Here is a 17745-nt window from a genome sequence, read left to right as displayed (position 1 = left end):
CGGGCGGAGCAACACCTAGCCCTGCCTCTTGGCCCGGCTAGCCGAGCAGGGCCGAGCGGGGCCGAGCGGGGCCGAGCGGGGCCGAGCGGGGCCGAGCGGGGCCGAGCGGGGCCGAGAGGGGCCGAGCGAGGAGGAACGGGGCGGAGCGCCGGGCCGAGCAGGGCCGGGCGGGGCCGGGCGGAGCCGAGCGGAGCCGAGCGGGGCCGAACGGAATCGGACGGGGCGGAGCGCCGGGGCCGAGCTCAAGCCGCCGCCACAGCGATGAAGCGGGACCGGCTCGGGCGCTTCCTGTCGCCCGGGGTGTCCGGGCAGCGCGGGAGCTCCGGTGGCGGCAGCTGTGGCCGTGGCCGGGCCCGGGGCCGCCCTTCCCGCAACGGTCACGACGTGGCCGAGGCGGCGGCTTTGGTGGCTGCGCGGCTGGGCTGGGGCCCGACGCGGGCCTGCGCGGACGCGGGCGAGGACGGCGCCGACGAGGCAGGTGGGTCCTGCCGTCCGGGCTCGAGGGGCGGCGGGCGGGGGCCCCCCGTGACCGCCGAGTGCCCCCGCGACCCCCCAGGCTCCCGGTGACTACCCAGCCCCCCGTGACCACCCGTCTCTCCGCGACCACCCGGCCCCCGGGGAGCACCGGCCCCCCGTGACTCCTCGGCCCCCCGCGACCACCCGCTCGCCCCCGCGCCCCGCGACAGCCCGGCCCAGGGTGCCTTGGCTCCTCAGAAAGCGGACTAGGCCTCCCCGCCTGGAGGGGGTGAGGCGGTCTCCGCGGCGGACGCCGCAGCTGCGCTGGGTGATATTTCGCAAGACAGCTGTCCTTTCGGCGCCCACTCTGAGCTCACTGAGTAATTAGTGCTCAAGTCCTGCCGTCTGTCGGGCAGGCCTGAGTTTCAGTCGTGGTTTTGCCCTGTGTTCTTCGGATAATGGCTTAATCTGGCATGGGCCTCAGCTTCCTCTTCGTTAAAACAGAACTAAGAGGGTTAAGTGTAGGAGTGCCGGGGCCCCCTCCTGGCAGGCGGTATGGGCGTTAATATGCACTTTGCCTTCGTGTAATGCTTTTGCCCCCTCGAGAAGGACTTCACGCTTCTCTCATGTAGTCCTCCCCCGAGGCAGAGAGGGAGGTGGCATCGTCTACACTTGCAGACAGGAGACCCCCAGAGAAGCAGAGCATGGGCGCGGCTTTTTCAGTTCTGGTCGCAGGAGGGTGATGTGAAGAGGAATGAAGTTTACAGCTTAGTTTATGAAGTTCCATAGCTGTGGAGGCATTTATTTATTTACTCAAACTTTCTTTTTTATTATTATTTTTTGGGGGGGGAATTTTTTGAGGTATAATTGGCACATAACATGATATTGGTTTCAGGTGTACTAGGTAACGTCCATCACCACTTGTAGTCAGAAGTTGTTTTCCCTTCTAAGTTCTCTAAGATGAGAACTTTTAGGATCTACTTTTAAGATCTCAGCAATTTTCAAATATACAATGTAGTATTATACTGAAGTATCTGTAGTTATCATACTGTATAGCACATTGCCAGGACTTATAACTGGAAGTTGGTACCTTCTGACCACTTCATGCATTTCACTCACCACCCAACTCCCCTTCTCTGGCAACCACTAATATGTTTTCTGTAACTATTAGTTCAGGATTTTTCTTTTTTTAGATTCCACATATTAGTAAGATCATATGGTATTCATCTTTCTCCATCTGACTTACTTCACTTAGTGTAATGCCATTAAGGTCCATCCATGTTGTTGGAAATGGCAGAATTTTCTCACTTTTTCGTGGCTGAGTAAATATTCCATTGTGTATATGTACCACAGTTTCTTTAAACATTCACCCATTAGTGGACACTTTGGTTGTTCCCATACCTTGGCTATTATAAATAATGCTGCAGTGAGTATAGGGGTGCATATATCTTTTCAAGTTAGTGTTTTCATTTCCTTAGGATAAACACCCGGCAGTGGAATTGCTGGACCATGTAGTAGTTCTGTTTTTAATTTTTTGAGGAACCTCTATACTGTTTCCAAAGTGGCTGCACCAATTTACATTCCCATCAACAGTGCGCAAGGGTTCCCTTTTCTCCACACCCTCTCCAACACTTGTTATTACTTGACATTTTGGTGATGGCCATTCTGACAGGTGGGAGTGATATCTCATTGTGGTTTTAATTTGCATTTCCCTGATGATTAGTGATGTTGAGCACCTTTCCACGCACCTGTTGGTTATCTGTATGCCTTCTTTGGAAAGAGGTCTCTTCAGATCCTTTGCTCATTTTTAAAATCAGATTATTTGTGCTTTTATTATAGTGTTGTATGAGTTCTTTACATATTTTGATTATTAACCCCTTATCAGATACATGATTGGCAAACTTTTTTTCCTATTCAGTAGGTTGCCTTTTCATTTTGTTGATGGTTTCCTTTGCTGTGCAGAAACTTTTTAGTTTGACGTAGTCCCATTTGTTTATTTTTGCTTTTGTTGCCTTTGCTTTTGGGGTCAATCCAAAAAATCATCTCCAAGACCCATGTCGAGGAGCTTACCTTTATGTTTTCTTCTATGAAGGAGTTTTATGCTTTCAGGTCTTTCAAATCTGTAATATATTTGAGTTTATTTTGAGTGTGGTATAAGGTGGTGGTCTAGTTTCTTTCTTTTGCATATGGCTGTCCAGTTTTCCCAACACCATTTTTGTTTTGAATTTTATTTTTTTATACAGCAGGTTATTAGTTATCCATTGTATACATATTAGTGTATATATGTCAATCCCAATCTCCCAATCCCAACACCATTTATTGAAGAGACTGTCCTTTCCCCATTGTATTTCTTGGCTCATTTGTTGTAAACTAATTGGCTCTATATGCATGAATTTATTTCTGGGCTCTCTATTCTGTTTTATTAGCTTACATGTCTATTTTTATGTTAACACTGTACTGTTTTGATTACTGTAGCTTTGTAGTATAGTTTGAAATCATGCCTCTGTGATCATGCCTCCATATAGTTTGAAATGATGCCTCCAGCTTTGTTCTTGTTTCTCAGGATTGCTTTGGCTATTCATGGTTTTTTTTTGGTTCCATATAAATTTTAAGATTGTTGTATTTTTGTGAAAAGTACCAGTGGGATTTTGATAGGGGTTGCTTTAAATTTGTAGATGGCTTTGGGGAGTGTAAACATTTTAGCAATATTAATTCTTCCAACTCACGAGTATGGACTATCTTTCTATTTATTTGTGTTTTCAGTTTCTTTCTTCAGTGTCTTATAGTTGTCAGTGTACAGGTCTTTCACCTCGTTGGTTAAATTTATTCCTAATGATTTTATTCTTTTTGACACAATTATAAATCTGGTTGTTTTAATTTTTAGTAGTTTGTTAGTATTTAGAAGTCAGCCAATTTTTGTATATTGATTTTGTATTCTACAACTTCACTGACTTTGTTTGTTCTAACAGTTTTTTTGGTGGAGTCTTACAGAGTTTTCTATATATAATATCATGTGCAAATAGAGGTTGTTTTACTTCTTTCTTTATGACTTGGGTGGTTTTTATTTTTCTTGCCTAATTGCTTTGGCCAGGACTTCCAGTACTATGTTGAATAAAAATGGTGAGAGTGGGCATCCTTGCTTTGTTCCTGGTCTTAGAGGAAAGCTTTTAGCTCTTCACCATTGAGTATGATGTTATTTCTGGGCTTGTCATATATGGTTTTTATTATGTTGTGGTACACTTTCTGTCTGTACACAATTTATTGAGGTTTTTATCGTGAATGGACGTTGAATTTTGTGAAACGTTTTTCTGCATTTATTGATATGATTGTATGATTTTTATTTTTTATTTTGTTAATGTGTGTCACATGGATTGATTTGGGGAGGTTGAGCCAGCCTTGCATCCCTGGAATAAATCCCAACTGATCATTGTGCATGATCTTTTATTTACTTATTTATTTATTTATTTATTTTATTTATATATTTTTTTGTTGCATTGGGCCTTGGTTGTGGCACACGGGATCTTTCGTTGCGGCGCACGGACTTCTCTCTAGTTGTGGCACGCAGGCTCCAGAGTGCATGGACTCTGTAGTTGTGGCGCGTGGGCTTCAGAGCGTGTGGGCTCTGTAGTTGTGGCGCCGGGCTCAGTAGTTGTGGTGCGTGGGCTTAGTTGCCCTGTGGCATGTGGGATCTTAGTTCCCCAACCAGGGATCGAACCCGTGTGCCCTGCATTGGAAGGCGGATTCTTTTTCTTTGGAAGGCGGATTCTTAACCACTGGACCAGCAGGGAAGTCTCCATGATCTTTTAAATTAATTGTTGAATTCAGTTTGCTATTATTTTGTTGAAGATTTTTACATCTACATTCATTAGGAATATTGGCCTGTAATTTTCTTTTCTTGTTGTGTCCTTGTCTGGTTTTAGTATCAGAGTAATACTGGCCTTGTTGGGCTTCCCTGGTAGCACAGTGGTTAAGAATCTGCCTGCCAATGCAGGGGACATGGGTTCGAGCCCTGGTCCGGGAAGATCCCACAAGCTGCGGAGCAACTCAGCCCGTGTGCCACAACTACTGAGCCTGTGCTCTAGAGCCTGCAAGCCACAACTACTAAGGCCACGTGCCACAATTTCCGAAGCCCGTGTGCCTAGAGCCCACGCACCGCAACGAAGAGCAGCCCCGGCTCGCTGCAACTAGAGAAAGCCCGTGCACAGCAACGAAGACCCAACGGAGCCAAAAAAAACCCAAAAAAACTGGCCTTGTTTTGGAGGCATTTAGAATTCTTTGAAAGGTTTTCTAGCCCAGAAGGCCCTCCACTGGCCATTCTCCCCAAAGGCTGTGTATTCGCCTGGGAGACCGGAGCCAGAGGCCTGCCTTTGGCCCAGACCTGCGCCTGTGTTTAAGGGGCATGTCTGGGTAGGCCCTGCTCCAGGAGCTGGGAGGCTGGCAGAGTGTGGGCCTCACCTCCCCTGGGAGCTGTCTTGCATGCCTGACTTCATGTTTCCTGTGCTTGCCCAGGAACGGCCCGGGCCCTGGCCATGGGGCACTGTCGCCTCTGTCACGGGAAGTTCTCCTCCCGGAGTCTCCGCAGCATCTCTGGCAGGGCGCCTGGGGAGAGCTCAGAAAGGCCGCCCCCTGGGGACCGTGTTTTTGTCCGGGACTTCCAGCGCCTCCTGGGGGTGGCCGTCCACCAGGACCCGGCTCTGTCCCAGTTTGTCTGCAAGAACTGCCACGCCCAGTTCTACCAGTGCCACGGCCTCCTCACGTCTTTCCTGCAGAGGGTCAACGTCCCCCCCACGGGCCGCCGGAAGCCTTGCGCAAAGTAGGCGCCCTCTCTTGTTCGCTGGGGGCGTGCAGGAGACCCCGCGAGCGGGGCCGCGTGGGCACAGGGCGGCCCGGGTGGGAGCCTCCGCACGGGGAGCCCATCGTGCCGGGTGAGGCAGACGCTCGTGAGCACCAGCGCGACGGGTGTGTGGGCAGGGGGGCCCGGCGGGCGTGGGCAGGGGGGCCCGGCGGGCGGCCTTGGAGGAGAGGGCTCAGACTGCCCGCGGAGCAGCCGCCGGGCCCACTCCTGCTCTCAGTGGGCGGCACTGCTCCTTTGCAGGGTCGGTGTGCAGCCTCGGACAGGGGCGGAGGAGGGAGCGTGTGTGGGTGAGTGCACCCCCGGGGTGGGGCGTGGGGTGGGCGGGGTGGGAGGTGCGCGTGCTGACCGGCCACAGCCTGGCGTCTCTGCCTCTCCTCAGTGGACCTGATCGCTTCGAGCCCCCAGGGCCTGCGCGGCTTGGTGGGGTGGGTGCACGGACACGCGGCCGGCTGCGGGGCCCTGCCCAGCCTCCAGAGGACCCTGTCCTCCGAGTACTGTGGCATCGTCCGGGCCGTGTGGGGCTGTGACCGAGGGCACGACTACACCATGGACGCCGACTCCAGCTGCGGGGCCCTCTTGCTGGACGGCGCCTTGGGCGTCAGGCGGACGTGGGACAAGGATTTGGCCCTGGGGCTCCCCCGGCATCGGGGGTCCAGCCCCAGCGGAGCTGCCCCTCAGAGCTCCCAGGGCAGAGCGACTGCGGCCGGGGCCGAGACCGAGACGCTGCCCAGCACGGACACAGCCCGGCCTCCTTCAGATGGCGACCCGGTGGGGCCTGGGCCGGGCCCCCCGCCTCAGCCAAGCCTCCCCCAAAGCGGGGCCCCAGGTAGGAGGCACCTCTGGGCTGTCTGACCAGGATTTCTAGTCCTGGGCCAGGCAGAGCCCTCGACAGGAAGTGTGTGTTGGGGCGGTGGCTGCGGTGTCGTGCGCGGAGGGGCCGGGGTGATGCCGGGGGCCGCCTCAGCGCCGCCTCACGGCCGTCTGACAGCAGGGAGGGGCCAAGGACCCTGTTCCAGCGCTTTCTGTGAAGGCACCCTCGTCTGCCCTCCAGGCTTCCTCTAAGCCTGCGTGGGCCCAGGGCACGGAGGGTGGAAGAGGATGGGGGCCTCGTGGGGCACGACGGCGGTTGGTGTCTGAGGCTGTTCTGAGCCAGCTGCAGGTCACTCCCTGGGCCTCAGCCAGCGCCCAGTGGGACCAGTGTGGACAGGCTGCTCTGGGCGGCCCCTTGTTTGGGGCCCGATCCCACGGCACTGTGGGTTGGGCGCCGCTGTTTGCAGACGTCGTGTTAGGAGGGCCAGGCTGGCTTCCGGCCCGCGTCTCTCGGCCTCCGTGTGGGCGCCTGTTGCCGTGTGGGCACCAGGCTGCCCCGTGTGCTGACCCTCCGCCACCGGACGGTTCAGGGTGAGGGCGACGCTGACGCTGGAGGGGAGAGACTTGTGCTGCACGCTTCTTACAACTGCTGGGGTTTCTGAACTGTGTGCCTGCAGTACTCGGCTAACTGATTTTTTTAAATGTCCCAAAACATCCACAAAGTACAAGTCATCCCATCCCAAAGCGGCTGGAGCCGAACCCCTGGGGAGGGGCTGGGCTTGCTGGTGTTGCTACTGTTGGCTGGACATGGGGGTGGCCCGGCGCTGGGGCCACCCCCATGTGGGGGATGGGTCGGGAGGTGAGTGACTTGGAGGCAGGGGGACCCCAGGCTCCCCGTCATCCTCAGGGGGAGCGCCACCTGGCCGTCTGGGGGTGACGGGTGACTGGAGTCTTGTTCTTTGTTTCTCAGGGCAGTTGGGTGAGAAGCAGGTTCCATCTCCAACCTCGGATGATCGGGTAAAAGACGAGTTCAGTGACCTTTCTGAGGGGTGAGAGAAGAGTGGGTTTACATAGCCTAAAATTCCTCCTTGGAAACCAAACGCCGCCATCCCAGGGGCCGGCAGCCTGGGTCTCGGCCGGCCTCCCCCCTTTCTCTGTTGGGAGGAGGGGAGCGGCGGGGGGTGCTTCTAGGCTTCCGTTCCTGATTGGGGGCTCCTGGGTCCCTGGGGCACCTCAGACCTGGTGGAGCTGCAGGGGGCCTGCCCAGGGTGGTGTGGGAGTTACTCTGCTCGGATGGGCCTCTGGCGGGTCCTTTGCTGCTGCCGCTTGTCTCGCCCTCCAAGGCCTGAGTTTTGAGCCAACCCCAGGCATGACTAGAACAGAAGCCAGCCTCTGGCCCTCTATCATGATGTGTTGGTGACATGGGGGTGGAGGCTCCCTACAGGAGGACAAACCTTCCTGGAAGGGGCACCTGTTTGCTCCTGGGGCCACCCCCGGGCTCCAAGACCAAACCCCTCGGGATGGAGACCGCACACCAGCCAGCCTTCCCACCCTGCCCTGCGAGCTCTGGCTGGACTGCAGATGCACTTTTGTCCAAACAAGTAGAAGGACAGCGTGATTTTGGTGCCAGTGACGGATGACCCAGGTGCTGGAGGAACCCCAACGTGTGTGCCACAAACTCCCCCGGGGTCAGGAGGCCGTGGCTGTTCCGTAGCCACCAGCCAGTCTTGGGCCTTTCTCCGTGGGGAGTGTGGCAGCTGGGCTCTGTCCGCTGCCCAGCAGAGCCTGTGTAGTGACTCACACTTCAGGGTAAAGGTTACAGACATACAGGTGTTTTTTTGGCCTTTGAGATGACTGACAGCTGACCTCTCATCTGGGCAGGTGCTCACAGTTACGGGGGTGAGGTGACATTCTAAAAGCCCACTTCCTGAGAAGCCCACCTCTTGTGAGGGTCTTCACACCCTGCCTCGGGCCCCGGTAGAGAGGCTCTTTGGGAGTTCGGGGTCCTGGTGTCATGATGAGAAGTGTGGCTTACAGGGGATCGTCAGCTTGTGACCCTGGCTGGCGTGCCCTTTCTGTTAGGAGATGGGATTGGAGACTTGGGAATTTTAGGCCTTTTGAGGAGAACTACGACGGGCAGTGTGGGGATCCACATGGTGTCTTTAGACAGGAAGGTTCACTGGTTCCGTCACCGGCCCCGGAGCTTTGCTAAAGGTTCTCTCTTCTTTCCTAGAGACTTCCTGAGTGAAGACGAAAATGACAAGAAGCAGAATACCCAGTCCTCAGACGAGTCCTTTGAGCCCTACCCGGAAAAGAAGTAAGGGGGACAGTGGTGCTGTAAGCTCGCGGGCTGTGGGAGGTGTCCCGTGGGTGACCTGGAGACGTGCGTGTGCCCGGGGGGGCGGCGGGGACTGGACGGAAGCTCGCCGCCCCCGTCTGCCTTGCTCAGCACCTGCTTTCTGCTTCTCTGATGGCCTGACCTCCCTGGCTCAGCACAGTGTGGCTTCTGGGTGGCCCGGGAGGACCTGCCCAGTTCAGCGCAGGGACCTGGCCTGGCATCACCCGGGGGGACAGCAGCCAGCTGTGCGAGGAGCCCTGTGGATGTGACCCCGCCACCCACTTGCGTCTGCTGTCGGCCCCACTTTCCCGGCTCATCATCTGCTCTCGGGTCCGCCTCTGGCACTGATTCCCGCGCCACTTCCTCGTTGAGGCAGCCTGCCCCCTGCAGGGCTTTGTGTTCTCTCTGCATTAGAACACTGGGTTGTGGCAGAGAAGGCCGATTTTCACTTGTGTGCCCAGGAACACCCCAAACACCTCCAGTTAGTAGATGCCCAGCCTGGGCCTCTGACATGGAACAAAATCACAGGAGCACCACACCATCAGCCAGGAAAGCACAAAACAAAACAGAGAAGCAAGCATGACTTCCTTTTCTCCTTTAAGTTCCCACATGGGCTGTGGGTAGAGAGACAGGAGAGGAGGTGGCTCAGGAGATCCCAGTCAGGGTGCGGGGCTGGCTGAGTCACGAGCCCTCGAGCAGGCCTGAGTGGACAGATGCTGCCTGGGGCCAAGAGGGGGCGTCAGGCGGGCTAGGTTGGGGAGACCACATCTGCTTCCACGGCGCTGCCCGGGGCTGTGGCAGGAGCCCCCACTCCCCACCCTGAACTCCATGAACCCACCTCTTATGTCCTGCTGCCCAGCAGGCCTGGGGCCACTGGTGTGGGGACGGGGACACCTGCGGTGTCCCTGGGTTTCCAGGAGGCCCCTGGGAGGGCACACAGACACATGCTGTAAGACAGGACACACAAGGTATGTGTTCAGAGGCCTGTGGGAGGTGGGACTGGGCGGCAGTGGGCTGGCGGAAGCTCTGGGCTCAGCCCTGATGGCCACTTGGTGCCTCAGGTGCCATGATGTGAGTGCCAGCTGACGTCCTAGGATGGGGCCTCTGAGCAGCCGTGGTCCATGTGACCTTGCAGCAGACGTGCCTGTCGGGGTCCGCAGCCGGGCGGCAGGGGCCAGGGCTCCAGCAGGGAGCGGGAGAGAAGGAGCCTGAGCGGCGATGGGAAGGAAGGGCACCGGCAGCCCCGAGCTGGGCGCTGTGAGCACGGTCCTCCTGCGTCTGCAGGGACCTCAACACCTCGTCCTTCAAGGACTCACCTGAGACACCCGTGGGCTCTCTGAAGCTTCCTGCTCTCAAGAAACGCGTAATCCTGTGCAAGCACTGGCTACGGTTCAGCTCTGACTGGGTGTCCAAGCCACACAGCAGAGGAGGAGGGTGGAGGCCAGTACCGTGGCCAGGCCGGAGGAGCAGTTATTAGACAAAAGGAGAAGCAGCCTGTACAGTTGTCGAGAAGGTTCTTGTTAATACACTGTTTAAAGAGGACAGCTGTTTGTTTTTAACTGTGGTAAAATATACGTAAGAAACTTTACTGTTTCACCAGTTTTTAAAGCGTACAACTCAGTAGCATTTAAGTGCTTTCACGATGTTGTGCAACTATCACCACTATTTCCAAACTTTTACTGTCCCAAACAGAAACTCTGTCCCCATGAAGCAACGACCTCCCCTCTCCTCCCCACAGGCCTTGGCAACTCCTAATCTAGGTATCCATTCTGGGGACTTCATACAAGTGCAATAACATGTTATGTGTCCTTTTGCTATGGGCTTCTTCCACTTAGAATAATGTTTTTGAAATTCATCCATGTTGTGATGTGTCAGTTTGATTCCTTTCTATGACTTGAGTAATATTCTATTGTAAAGGGACTTCCCTGGCAGTCTCGTGGTTAAGACTCCACTCTTCCACTGCAGTGGGCATGGGTTTGATCCCTGGCCAGGGAACTAAGATCCCGCATGCGGCACGGTGTGGCCAAAAAAAAAAAAATTCTATCGTATGGATGGACCACGTTTTGTTGATCCATTCATCTGTCAATTTTGGTTGTTTATACTTTTTTGGCTATTGTGAATCATGGTATAAAGGCTGTTGTAACAAGTATCTGTTTGAGACCCTGTTTTCAATTCTTTGGGTCATATGGTACTTCTTTAACTTTTTGGGGAACTGCCACAGTTTTCTACAGCAGCTGCACATTCTACATTTCCTACTAACAGTGTACAGGGGTTCCGATTTCTACACATCCTCACCAATATTTGTTATTTTCTGGGTGTGTGTGTTTTAATAGTCATCCTAATGGGTGTGAAGTGGTATCTCATTGTCATTTTGGTTGGCATTTCCCTAGTGATGAGTGATGTAGAGCATCTTTTCACGTGCTTGTATCTTCTTTGGAGAAATGTCTATTCAAGTCCTTTGCACACTTTTTAATTGTTTGCTTTTTTGCCATTGAGTTGTATATTTTCTTCCTTTTTTCACTCTCTTCATAGTGCCCTTTGGTGCACAAAAAATTATTTTGAAGTCCAATTTACCTGTTTTTACTTTTGTTGGCTGCGCTTTTGGTGTCATATTTAAGAGAAACCATTCCCAAATCTAAGGTCATAGAAGATTTACCCCTAAGAATTTTAGTTTTAGATCTTTGATCCATTTGAGTTAATTTCTGCGTAGGGTGTGGGGTAGGGATCCAGCTCCATTCTTTTGTATGTGGATATTCGGTTGTCCCAGCACCTTTTGTTGAAAAGACTGTCCTTTCCCCAGTGAGTGGTCTTGGCACCTTTGTCAAATCAGTTGATTGTACTTACAAGGGTTTATTTCTGGTCTCTCAGTTATTCAGTTGGTCTGTATGTCTGTCTTTTTGCCAGTACCACACAGTTTTGATTATTGTAGCTTTGTAGTAAATTTTGGAATCAGGAAGTTTGAACTCTCCAGCTTTGTTGTCTTTCAAAATTGTGTGGTTATTCAGTGTATCTTGAAATTCTATGTGAAAATTTGGGGATTTTTTTGTTTTTTTGGTAAAAAAACACCATTGGGATTTTGATAGGGATTGAACGTATAGATTGCTTTGGGGGATTACTGCCATCTTTACAATCCATGGGTATGAGATATCTACTTATTTAGGTCTTTAACTTCTTTCAGCAGCATTTTGCAGTTTTCAGTGTACAAGTCTTTCACCTTGGTTAAGTTTATTCCTAAGTGTCTTACTCCTTTTGATGCTATTAAAAATGAATTGTTTTCTTAATTTCCTTTTTGGACTGTTCATTGTTAGTGTATAGAGATAGAACTGGTTTTTGTGTGTTGATTTTCTACCCCGCAATGTTGCTGAATTTATTTTTCTGTGTGGGTTCTTTAGGGTTTTCTACATATAAGATCATGACATCGTGAAGAGGTAATTCTCTTTCCTTTCTAATTTAGATGCCTTTTCTTTTTCCCCCCCCCCCCCAATTGCTGTGGCTAGGACTTCCAGTGTTCTGTTGAAAAGTGGTGAAAATGAGCATCTTTGTCTTGTTCCTGATCTCAGAGGAAAAGCTTTCAGTCTTTGACCACCGAGCATGGTGTCAGCTGTGGGCTTGTCGCTATGGCCCTAGAAGTTTCCTTCTATTCCTGACAGATTTCCTTAAACTCCTGGATCTAGAAAGAGAAGTGTGCATGTATCTTTAAGTCTTTGAAGGACACCACAGTGGGGGAAGTTGCTGTCTGGCCTGGTCCTCTGGGGCCTGCGAGACTGGCTGAAATGCACGACCCCACACGTGTGGAGGACAAGGTTCTCACTGCCCAGGGGCTGCGGAGTGGGGGACGGCAGTGGGCGCAGAGCTCTCTCCTGGTTGCCGTGAGTCTCCCAGCAGGTTCCAGAAGAGTGGATCCTGACCTTTTTTCTAGCTTAACGATTGTTTTGTTGAGGGACTGACCCACGAGTCTCCCCTGCCCCACCATTTTCCATGCTGTCTCTAAAATTATGGTGTTGACGTTTCAGACAGGGAGTGAAAGCTGTCATGAAGGCCCACTGCTGTGTCCCGAGGGGGCAGTGCAGGGCCTCCACCTCCCCTAAGAGCTGTTCTAGCTTTGGTGGCCAAGGGTCAATTTGAGGGCCAGCCAGTCAGCACGGGGACTGAAGCAGGTTAGCCCTGGAGGCCCGAGGAGACCCACCTCCTGTTTGAAGAAAAACGAGCAGCACATATGCAAACAATCAGAAACATCACCGACTGGTGTCCTCTTTTTCCCCCAGGGTCTCTGGTAAGAAGAGTGAAAGCAAAGAAGCCAAGAAGTCAGAAGAACCAAAAATTCGAAAGAAACCTGGGCCCAAGCCGGGCTGGAAGGGCAAGCCGCGCTGTGAGAGGTGAGGGGCCGGGGCAGTGCAGCCCGTCGGGGCCGTGCAGCCCGTCGGGGCCGCGGCTCCACGTGTGCTCTGCGTTGCAGGGAGGAGCTGCCCACCATCTACAAGTGTCCTCACCAGGGCTGCACGGCCGTGTACCGTGGGGCTGACGGCATGAAGGTGAGGGCCCCGGCCCGTGGGGAAGTGGGGGAGGCCGGACAGGCCCGCAGTGCTGGGATCTGTTCCTCTGGGGAGAGGAGGGTGCTGAGCAGGGCCTGTGGGAGGAGGCGCGTGCTGTGACCAGGGGTGTCGGCCAGGCCGAGGCACTCAGGTCCCCGGCCCCTGCTGTAGAAGCACGTCAAGGAGCACCACGAGGAGGTGCGGGAGAGGCCCTGCCCGCACCCCGGCTGCAACAAGGTGTTCATGATCGACCGCTACCTGCAGCGCCACGTCAAGCTCATCCACACAGGTGCGTCCCCCCACCCACCCCCACGGACAGGGCTGCCTCCTGGGAAACTGGCGCCAAAGAATCCTGGCACCTCTCTGTGGGTTTGTCGTGTTTTTTTAAATCATTACTAAGAAAATGACGTGTGCGTTTTGGATTATAAAAGTGACCCGCATCCATTGTAGAAACTGGGGGAGGAAGCACAGTGAAGACAGTGCCCTGGTCATCACCGCCACCAGCACGTGAGGCCCACCGCCCCCTTCTCTCTCTGAACACGCGTTCATACCTAGGACTCGTTCGTGCCTGGTGCACGTCGTCGCTGCTTCTGCGCAGAAGGCAGCTCTCCCAAACCACACCCCCTTCTAGATAGATTTGTTACATCTGTGTCTATCCCTAAGAGAGAGTTTTTTCTTGTTTTGAACTTTGTAAAAATGATTTACTTCACTCAGATTTGACCATTTAATTGTTGGCGCGCATTTACTTGTTGGTTCCACAGCGAAACAGTTTTCCTGTGTTTTTTGCTCCAAGTGTTCTTGTCTGTGTCTCCTAACAAACACAGTCATTCTCTTGGGTTGGGTCAAGCTGTTCTCAGTCTGGATGCCAGTGGTCGTGACCACAAGCAGTTTTTGTTTTTGACACAGAAGAGGCCAGATCGGGTGCTGTCGGGACGGTTGCCCCCTGGTGAGGGAGGAGCCTGCCTGGGAGGCTGGTTCAGGTGCTGGTAGATGAGCAGTGGGACGTGCAGTGACGCGGGGCGGGAAGCGCGTGGCAGCTGCCCCACTGGCACGGCCCGCAGTGGAACCACTGGTGTGGGGCGTGACGGTTCAAGTTCTGTTCAAGAGCGTTAAGATTGCCTTTGCAGTGGGTACCCTGCAGTGGGCCCAGTGTGGCGGTGGGTCTTAGAGTAGCAGCAGCTGTGATCAGTCGTTATCTATGAAACCTTACTGATTTGGCTTCCTCTAAAAATTTGTGCTCAAGGAAATTGGCCTAAAGGGCAAGAAAACAGGCTCCAGGTGAAATGTACACAGTAGTTGGAGAGGAAGCCGCAGCCAGGTGACAATTTCAGGCAACACGGAGGGCTCTGTATCAGAGCTGTGTCACCTGTAAGGCACTCGGGCACTGAGGGGAGGGTGTCAGGGCCTGTGGTCACTGCCTCTCTGGTCCCCAGAGGTGCGGAACTATATCTGTGACGAGTGTGGGCAGACCTTCAAGCAGCGGAAGCACCTCCTGGTTCACCAGATGCGCCACTCAGGAGCCAAGCCCCTGCAGTAAGTGTGGGGGGGCGGGGGGTTTCTCCCACCAGCGGTGCCCTGGCTCACCTGCCCCCGGCCCCCAGGTGCGAAGTCTGCGGGTTCCAGTGCCGGCAGCGGGCATCCCTGAAGTACCACATGACCAAGCACAAGGCCGAGACGGAGCTGGACTTCGCCTGCGACCAGTGCGGCCGGCGGTTCGAAAAGGCTCACAACCTCAACGTGCACATGTCCATGGTGCACCCCCTGACGCAGACCCCGGACAAGGCCCCGGAGCCCCCGCCTGGGCCCGTGGCGGGGCAGGCCGTGAAGGCTGAGCCCACCTGAGGGCACGCCCGCCCCTGAGCTCAGCGGGCAGTGACGGGGGTTCAGGCCTGACGGCACAGCTCTGCACCCCGACGAGCCCCCGCCCCGCATGCTGGGTGGCAGGGGCTCAGCACACAGCGCACGGGGCCTTGTGGCTTCTGCTCCGGGACCGGCAGTTTCTTCTCCTGTAAACAGAGTGACTTGGGGCCAGAGGCAGACTTCAAAGAATTGATTCCTCTTCCCCGCTGATGCAGTCGAGGTTTGTAACCCACTTTTCAGGGCAACGAGAGCTCCACGTTACGCTTGTAATAAATTATTTACCGAGGAGCTGGGCCGTGCCCTGTGCAGGTCCTGTCAGAAGAGACGGAGCTCCTGGCAGAGATCAGGGTCCAGCACGGCCTGCTGCCTGCGGAGGAGGGCGGCACGCACTTCCGGGTCACAGTCCGCACTCGCGCCCAGCAGCTGCAAGAAAGCCCGTGTGCTGGGCCCGTGCTGCCCAGTGGCCCCCAAACACACACCCAGGGCCCGGCGAGAGGCCAAGTGCTGGACGCCGCGTGCCCGTTTTCCCGAAGGTGTTCAGCACCCTCACAGTGAACAGTGATGGGGACTTAAAGACAAGACAGCAAGGTGAGCATGTGGGCGTTACCTCTGCCACATCTGAGAAGCTCCTTTTTGGGCACCGAGGTATCGACTGCAGCAGAAAAAGACGAGCGTTTGTTATCAGGCTTACGGGGTCGCCCTGGAGAGAAGACAGGCAGAGCCGCGGTCAGGGCGCCCACAGCTGCGCGCTGCGCCAGGAGGGGCTGCCCAGGCTGCAGGCCCCCAAGAGCTGGCCGCCCGGGTCCGTCTGGAGACAGGCCTGGCCCTGCACCTGCCTGGGCCTGGAGCTCCCCACCGTGGGCCGGAGTCCAGACTGCACCAGTCTCCCCAGCCACGAAGAGGCCCACGAGCTTCAGGTACATGTTAACAGCAACGTGCAGGAAGGCATCTTCCTGGAGGAGGGCGTCCTTGTCAAAGTAGGACAGGAGGCTGAAAGCAGAGACGGACGTCAGGTGACCCGGACCTCACAGACCTCACTGAGGCCGGTGCAGGCAGCAGAGGAGCAGCCTTTCCCATCTCGAGGGAGCCCTGCCGCCCCGCCCCTGACCAGCAGGCCCCGGGGGTTACCTGTAGAAGGCGACCGGCAGCAGCCTGACCTGGTGGTCGGGGGCCAGGCGGAGGAGGGTGCGCCCCAGGCCGGCATCTGCAACACAGAGGGGCTCCGTCAGCGCGGGTGCCTCCCTGCAGGGTCAGGGTCTTCACGGGCGTCGTGTGCCTGGTGACGCAGGGGTGATGTCCTCATGCTGCAGAGTAGAGCTTGGGGGCCGGGGTCCCTGGGATCCTCGATACTCCACTAAATTATTTTGCTTAAATGAGTCTATATACTTATCAAAAACAGAAACTTGCAAAAATGAGTTTTCAAAGTGAGCCCCAAGGAGAGGCTCATGTTTAACCATCTGAAAGTCGCTTCTGAAGAGAAGGACTAAAGAACGAGGCCGCAGTCTGACCCTGCCGCCCCCTGTGCTCCCGGCAGAGGGCTGGGAACCAGGACAGACACAGGCAGGCCGGCTGGCCGGTCTCCGGATTTCTCACCCGCTTCCGTCAACTGAAAGAGCGGCAGCCAGGAAATCCTCTTCCTCTGCAGACACCCCAGGACCTCGGCACAGACGTCCAGAGCCTTCAGGGAGCCAACGGCCTGTTACCCACAGAAGAAGAGGGAGAAGGACCCTAAGGTGACAAGTGCGCAAGGAAGAGGTGTCCACCTGGGGCCTTTGGACATAAGACACCAAGAGGCAGGCCAACGGCCTGGGGTTTTCTCTCCTGAGAAAGCCTTCGACACAAAGGTCCCAGGTGCCCCCCCCCCCCCGCCACAAGACCCTAACTCAGGAGGTCTCGGGGGAGATGGGGACCCATGGTTTCAAGTGCCCTGGGGGGGTCGTGCCAGCTGCTCGCTGCCCTGCCTACAGCGGCAGAGGGTCTGACCTACCTGCGGGGTCAGATGTGAAGAGAGCAGGCCCATCAAGGAAAAAAAAAACAGGAAAACCAACAGCTGCAAATAAAAACAGGTCCACTCACAACATGAAACTACCTGTGCTCTGTTCCCTTAAAGTAATTCTAAACGAGGAAAGAACACATTCCTCGTTAATTGAACATTTACAGGCCTAAGTTATAAATCTCTCTTAAGTGGATCTCCAGAGAAAGAAAATTTTCCGGTCACTCTTACAGAGAGAATTTAATGGGTTATAAACTATTACTGCTTGGGGACCTGTCTCTGCTGATCCCCCAGGCCAGAGTGTGTGGAGGTGACAGTGGCCTGGAGGCTCTGGGGCCACTAAAATCCTTCCAGCAAAAACAACCTGAAAACTCTTAAAAATAGACTCTCCCTGGTAGTTTCTTACTTTAAATTATAATCACTAAAAACTCACAGCTCAGCAACTGTTCTCAGGCAGGTGTGTACGGCCTGAGCTACTGGGGGACCCTGGCTTTCATAGAACCAGGGGTTCAGCTGGAGGAGACACAGGGGAGCACGCCACAGCTCTGGGTAGGGGGCCCCGGGGGGTCCCACAGCTCCCAGTGGGGCCACCAGCCTGCCATCCGAGCAGCCCTCTGTCCACCCTTGGTCTCCGCCAGCAGCTAACTGGGGTGCGGGTGCCTCGAGGCTATGAAACGGAAGGTCCCGCTGGACAGCTGACAGCCAGCCCTAACCCCCCACCCCGGGGTTGTGTTGATAAACAGGCCAAATAAAAGCACTTGAGAATGAAATGTAAAGTAAAGTACCCTTTTTATCAGCAAACCTGAGAATCCAAGTCTTACTAAACCTACAAACCCAGTAAGTTTTTGCTTCCAAATAAAGTTACAAGCACCCCAAACTCTTGTCTGTCCTTGAAAAGCAC

General features: G+C 54.5%; 2 protein-coding genes across 17 annotated transcripts in view; one reads left to right on the top strand and one right to left on the bottom strand.

Moving 5' to 3' along the window:
* Positions 1–193: 193 nt before the first annotated feature.
* On the top strand, positions 194–17614 carry ZNF276 (zinc finger protein 276). 5 transcript variants are annotated; one of them, XR_009697854.1, is made up of 13 exons: positions 194–478; positions 4966–5269; positions 5504–5598; positions 5691–6137; positions 7092–7170; positions 8355–8438; positions 12725–12835; positions 12916–12991; positions 13163–13280; positions 13442–13498; positions 14425–14524; positions 14593–15768; positions 16497–17614. XR_009697854.1 is itself a non-coding variant. In XM_061173213.1 (12 exons), exons 1-12 carry the CDS (start codon positions 262–264, stop codon positions 14831–14833), a joined length of 1881 nt encoding a protein of 626 aa, XP_061029196.1. In that variant the 5' UTR covers positions 194–261; the 3' UTR covers positions 14834–17614. The 5 variants fall into 5 exon arrangements, 4 of the variants coding, with proteins under 4 accessions (XP_061029196.1, XP_061029195.1, XP_061029198.1 ...); XM_061173213.1 differs by having other exon boundaries at positions 5552–5598; positions 14593–17614; XM_061173212.1 differs by having other exon boundaries at positions 14593–17614.
* FANCA (FA complementation group A) overlaps positions 13702–17745 on the bottom strand; it is a 53136-nt gene continuing 49092 nt past the window's right edge. For 5 of the 12 annotated variants that reach the window (XM_061173198.1, XM_061173201.1, XM_061173200.1 and 2 more), the window contains 5 exons: positions 16839–16901; positions 16445–16547; positions 15980–16055; positions 15688–15841; positions 15157–15551 (listed from right to left, as the gene is read on the bottom strand). In XM_061173198.1, the coding sequence (XP_061029181.1) occupies positions 15249–15551; positions 15688–15841; positions 15980–16055; positions 16445–16547; positions 16839–16901 (699 nt within the window). In that variant the 3' untranslated portion in view covers positions 15157–15248. Of the gene's footprint in view, positions 15552–15683; positions 15842–15979; positions 16056–16444; positions 16548–16838; positions 16902–17745 lie in introns of all 12 variants that reach the window. The other 7 variants (XM_061173202.1, XM_061173205.1, XM_061173208.1 and 4 more) reach the window with 5 other exon arrangements.

The sequence above is a fragment of the Eubalaena glacialis genome, chromosome 18 (assembly GCF_028564815.1).
Source record: "Eubalaena glacialis isolate mEubGla1 chromosome 18, mEubGla1.1.hap2.+ XY, whole genome shotgun sequence".
In the NCBI taxonomy this organism is placed as follows: Eukaryota; Metazoa; Chordata; class Mammalia; order Artiodactyla; family Balaenidae; genus Eubalaena; species Eubalaena glacialis.
This window is presented reverse-complemented; position numbering and strand designations above follow the sequence as displayed.

Coding starts and splice junctions, on each gene's coding strand:
- ZNF276 (XM_061173212.1), top strand. CDS start 262: ATGAAGCGGGACCGGCTCGGGCGCTTCCTGTCGCCCGGGGTGTCCGGG. Junction 12,992..13,162: donor GTGGGGCTGACGGCATGAAG/GTGAGGGCCCCG, acceptor CCCCTGCTGTAG/AAGCACGTCAAGGAGCACCA. Junction 13,499..14,424: donor GTCATCACCGCCACCAGCAC/GTGAGGCCCACC, acceptor TCTGGTCCCCAG/AGGTGCGGAACTATATCTGT.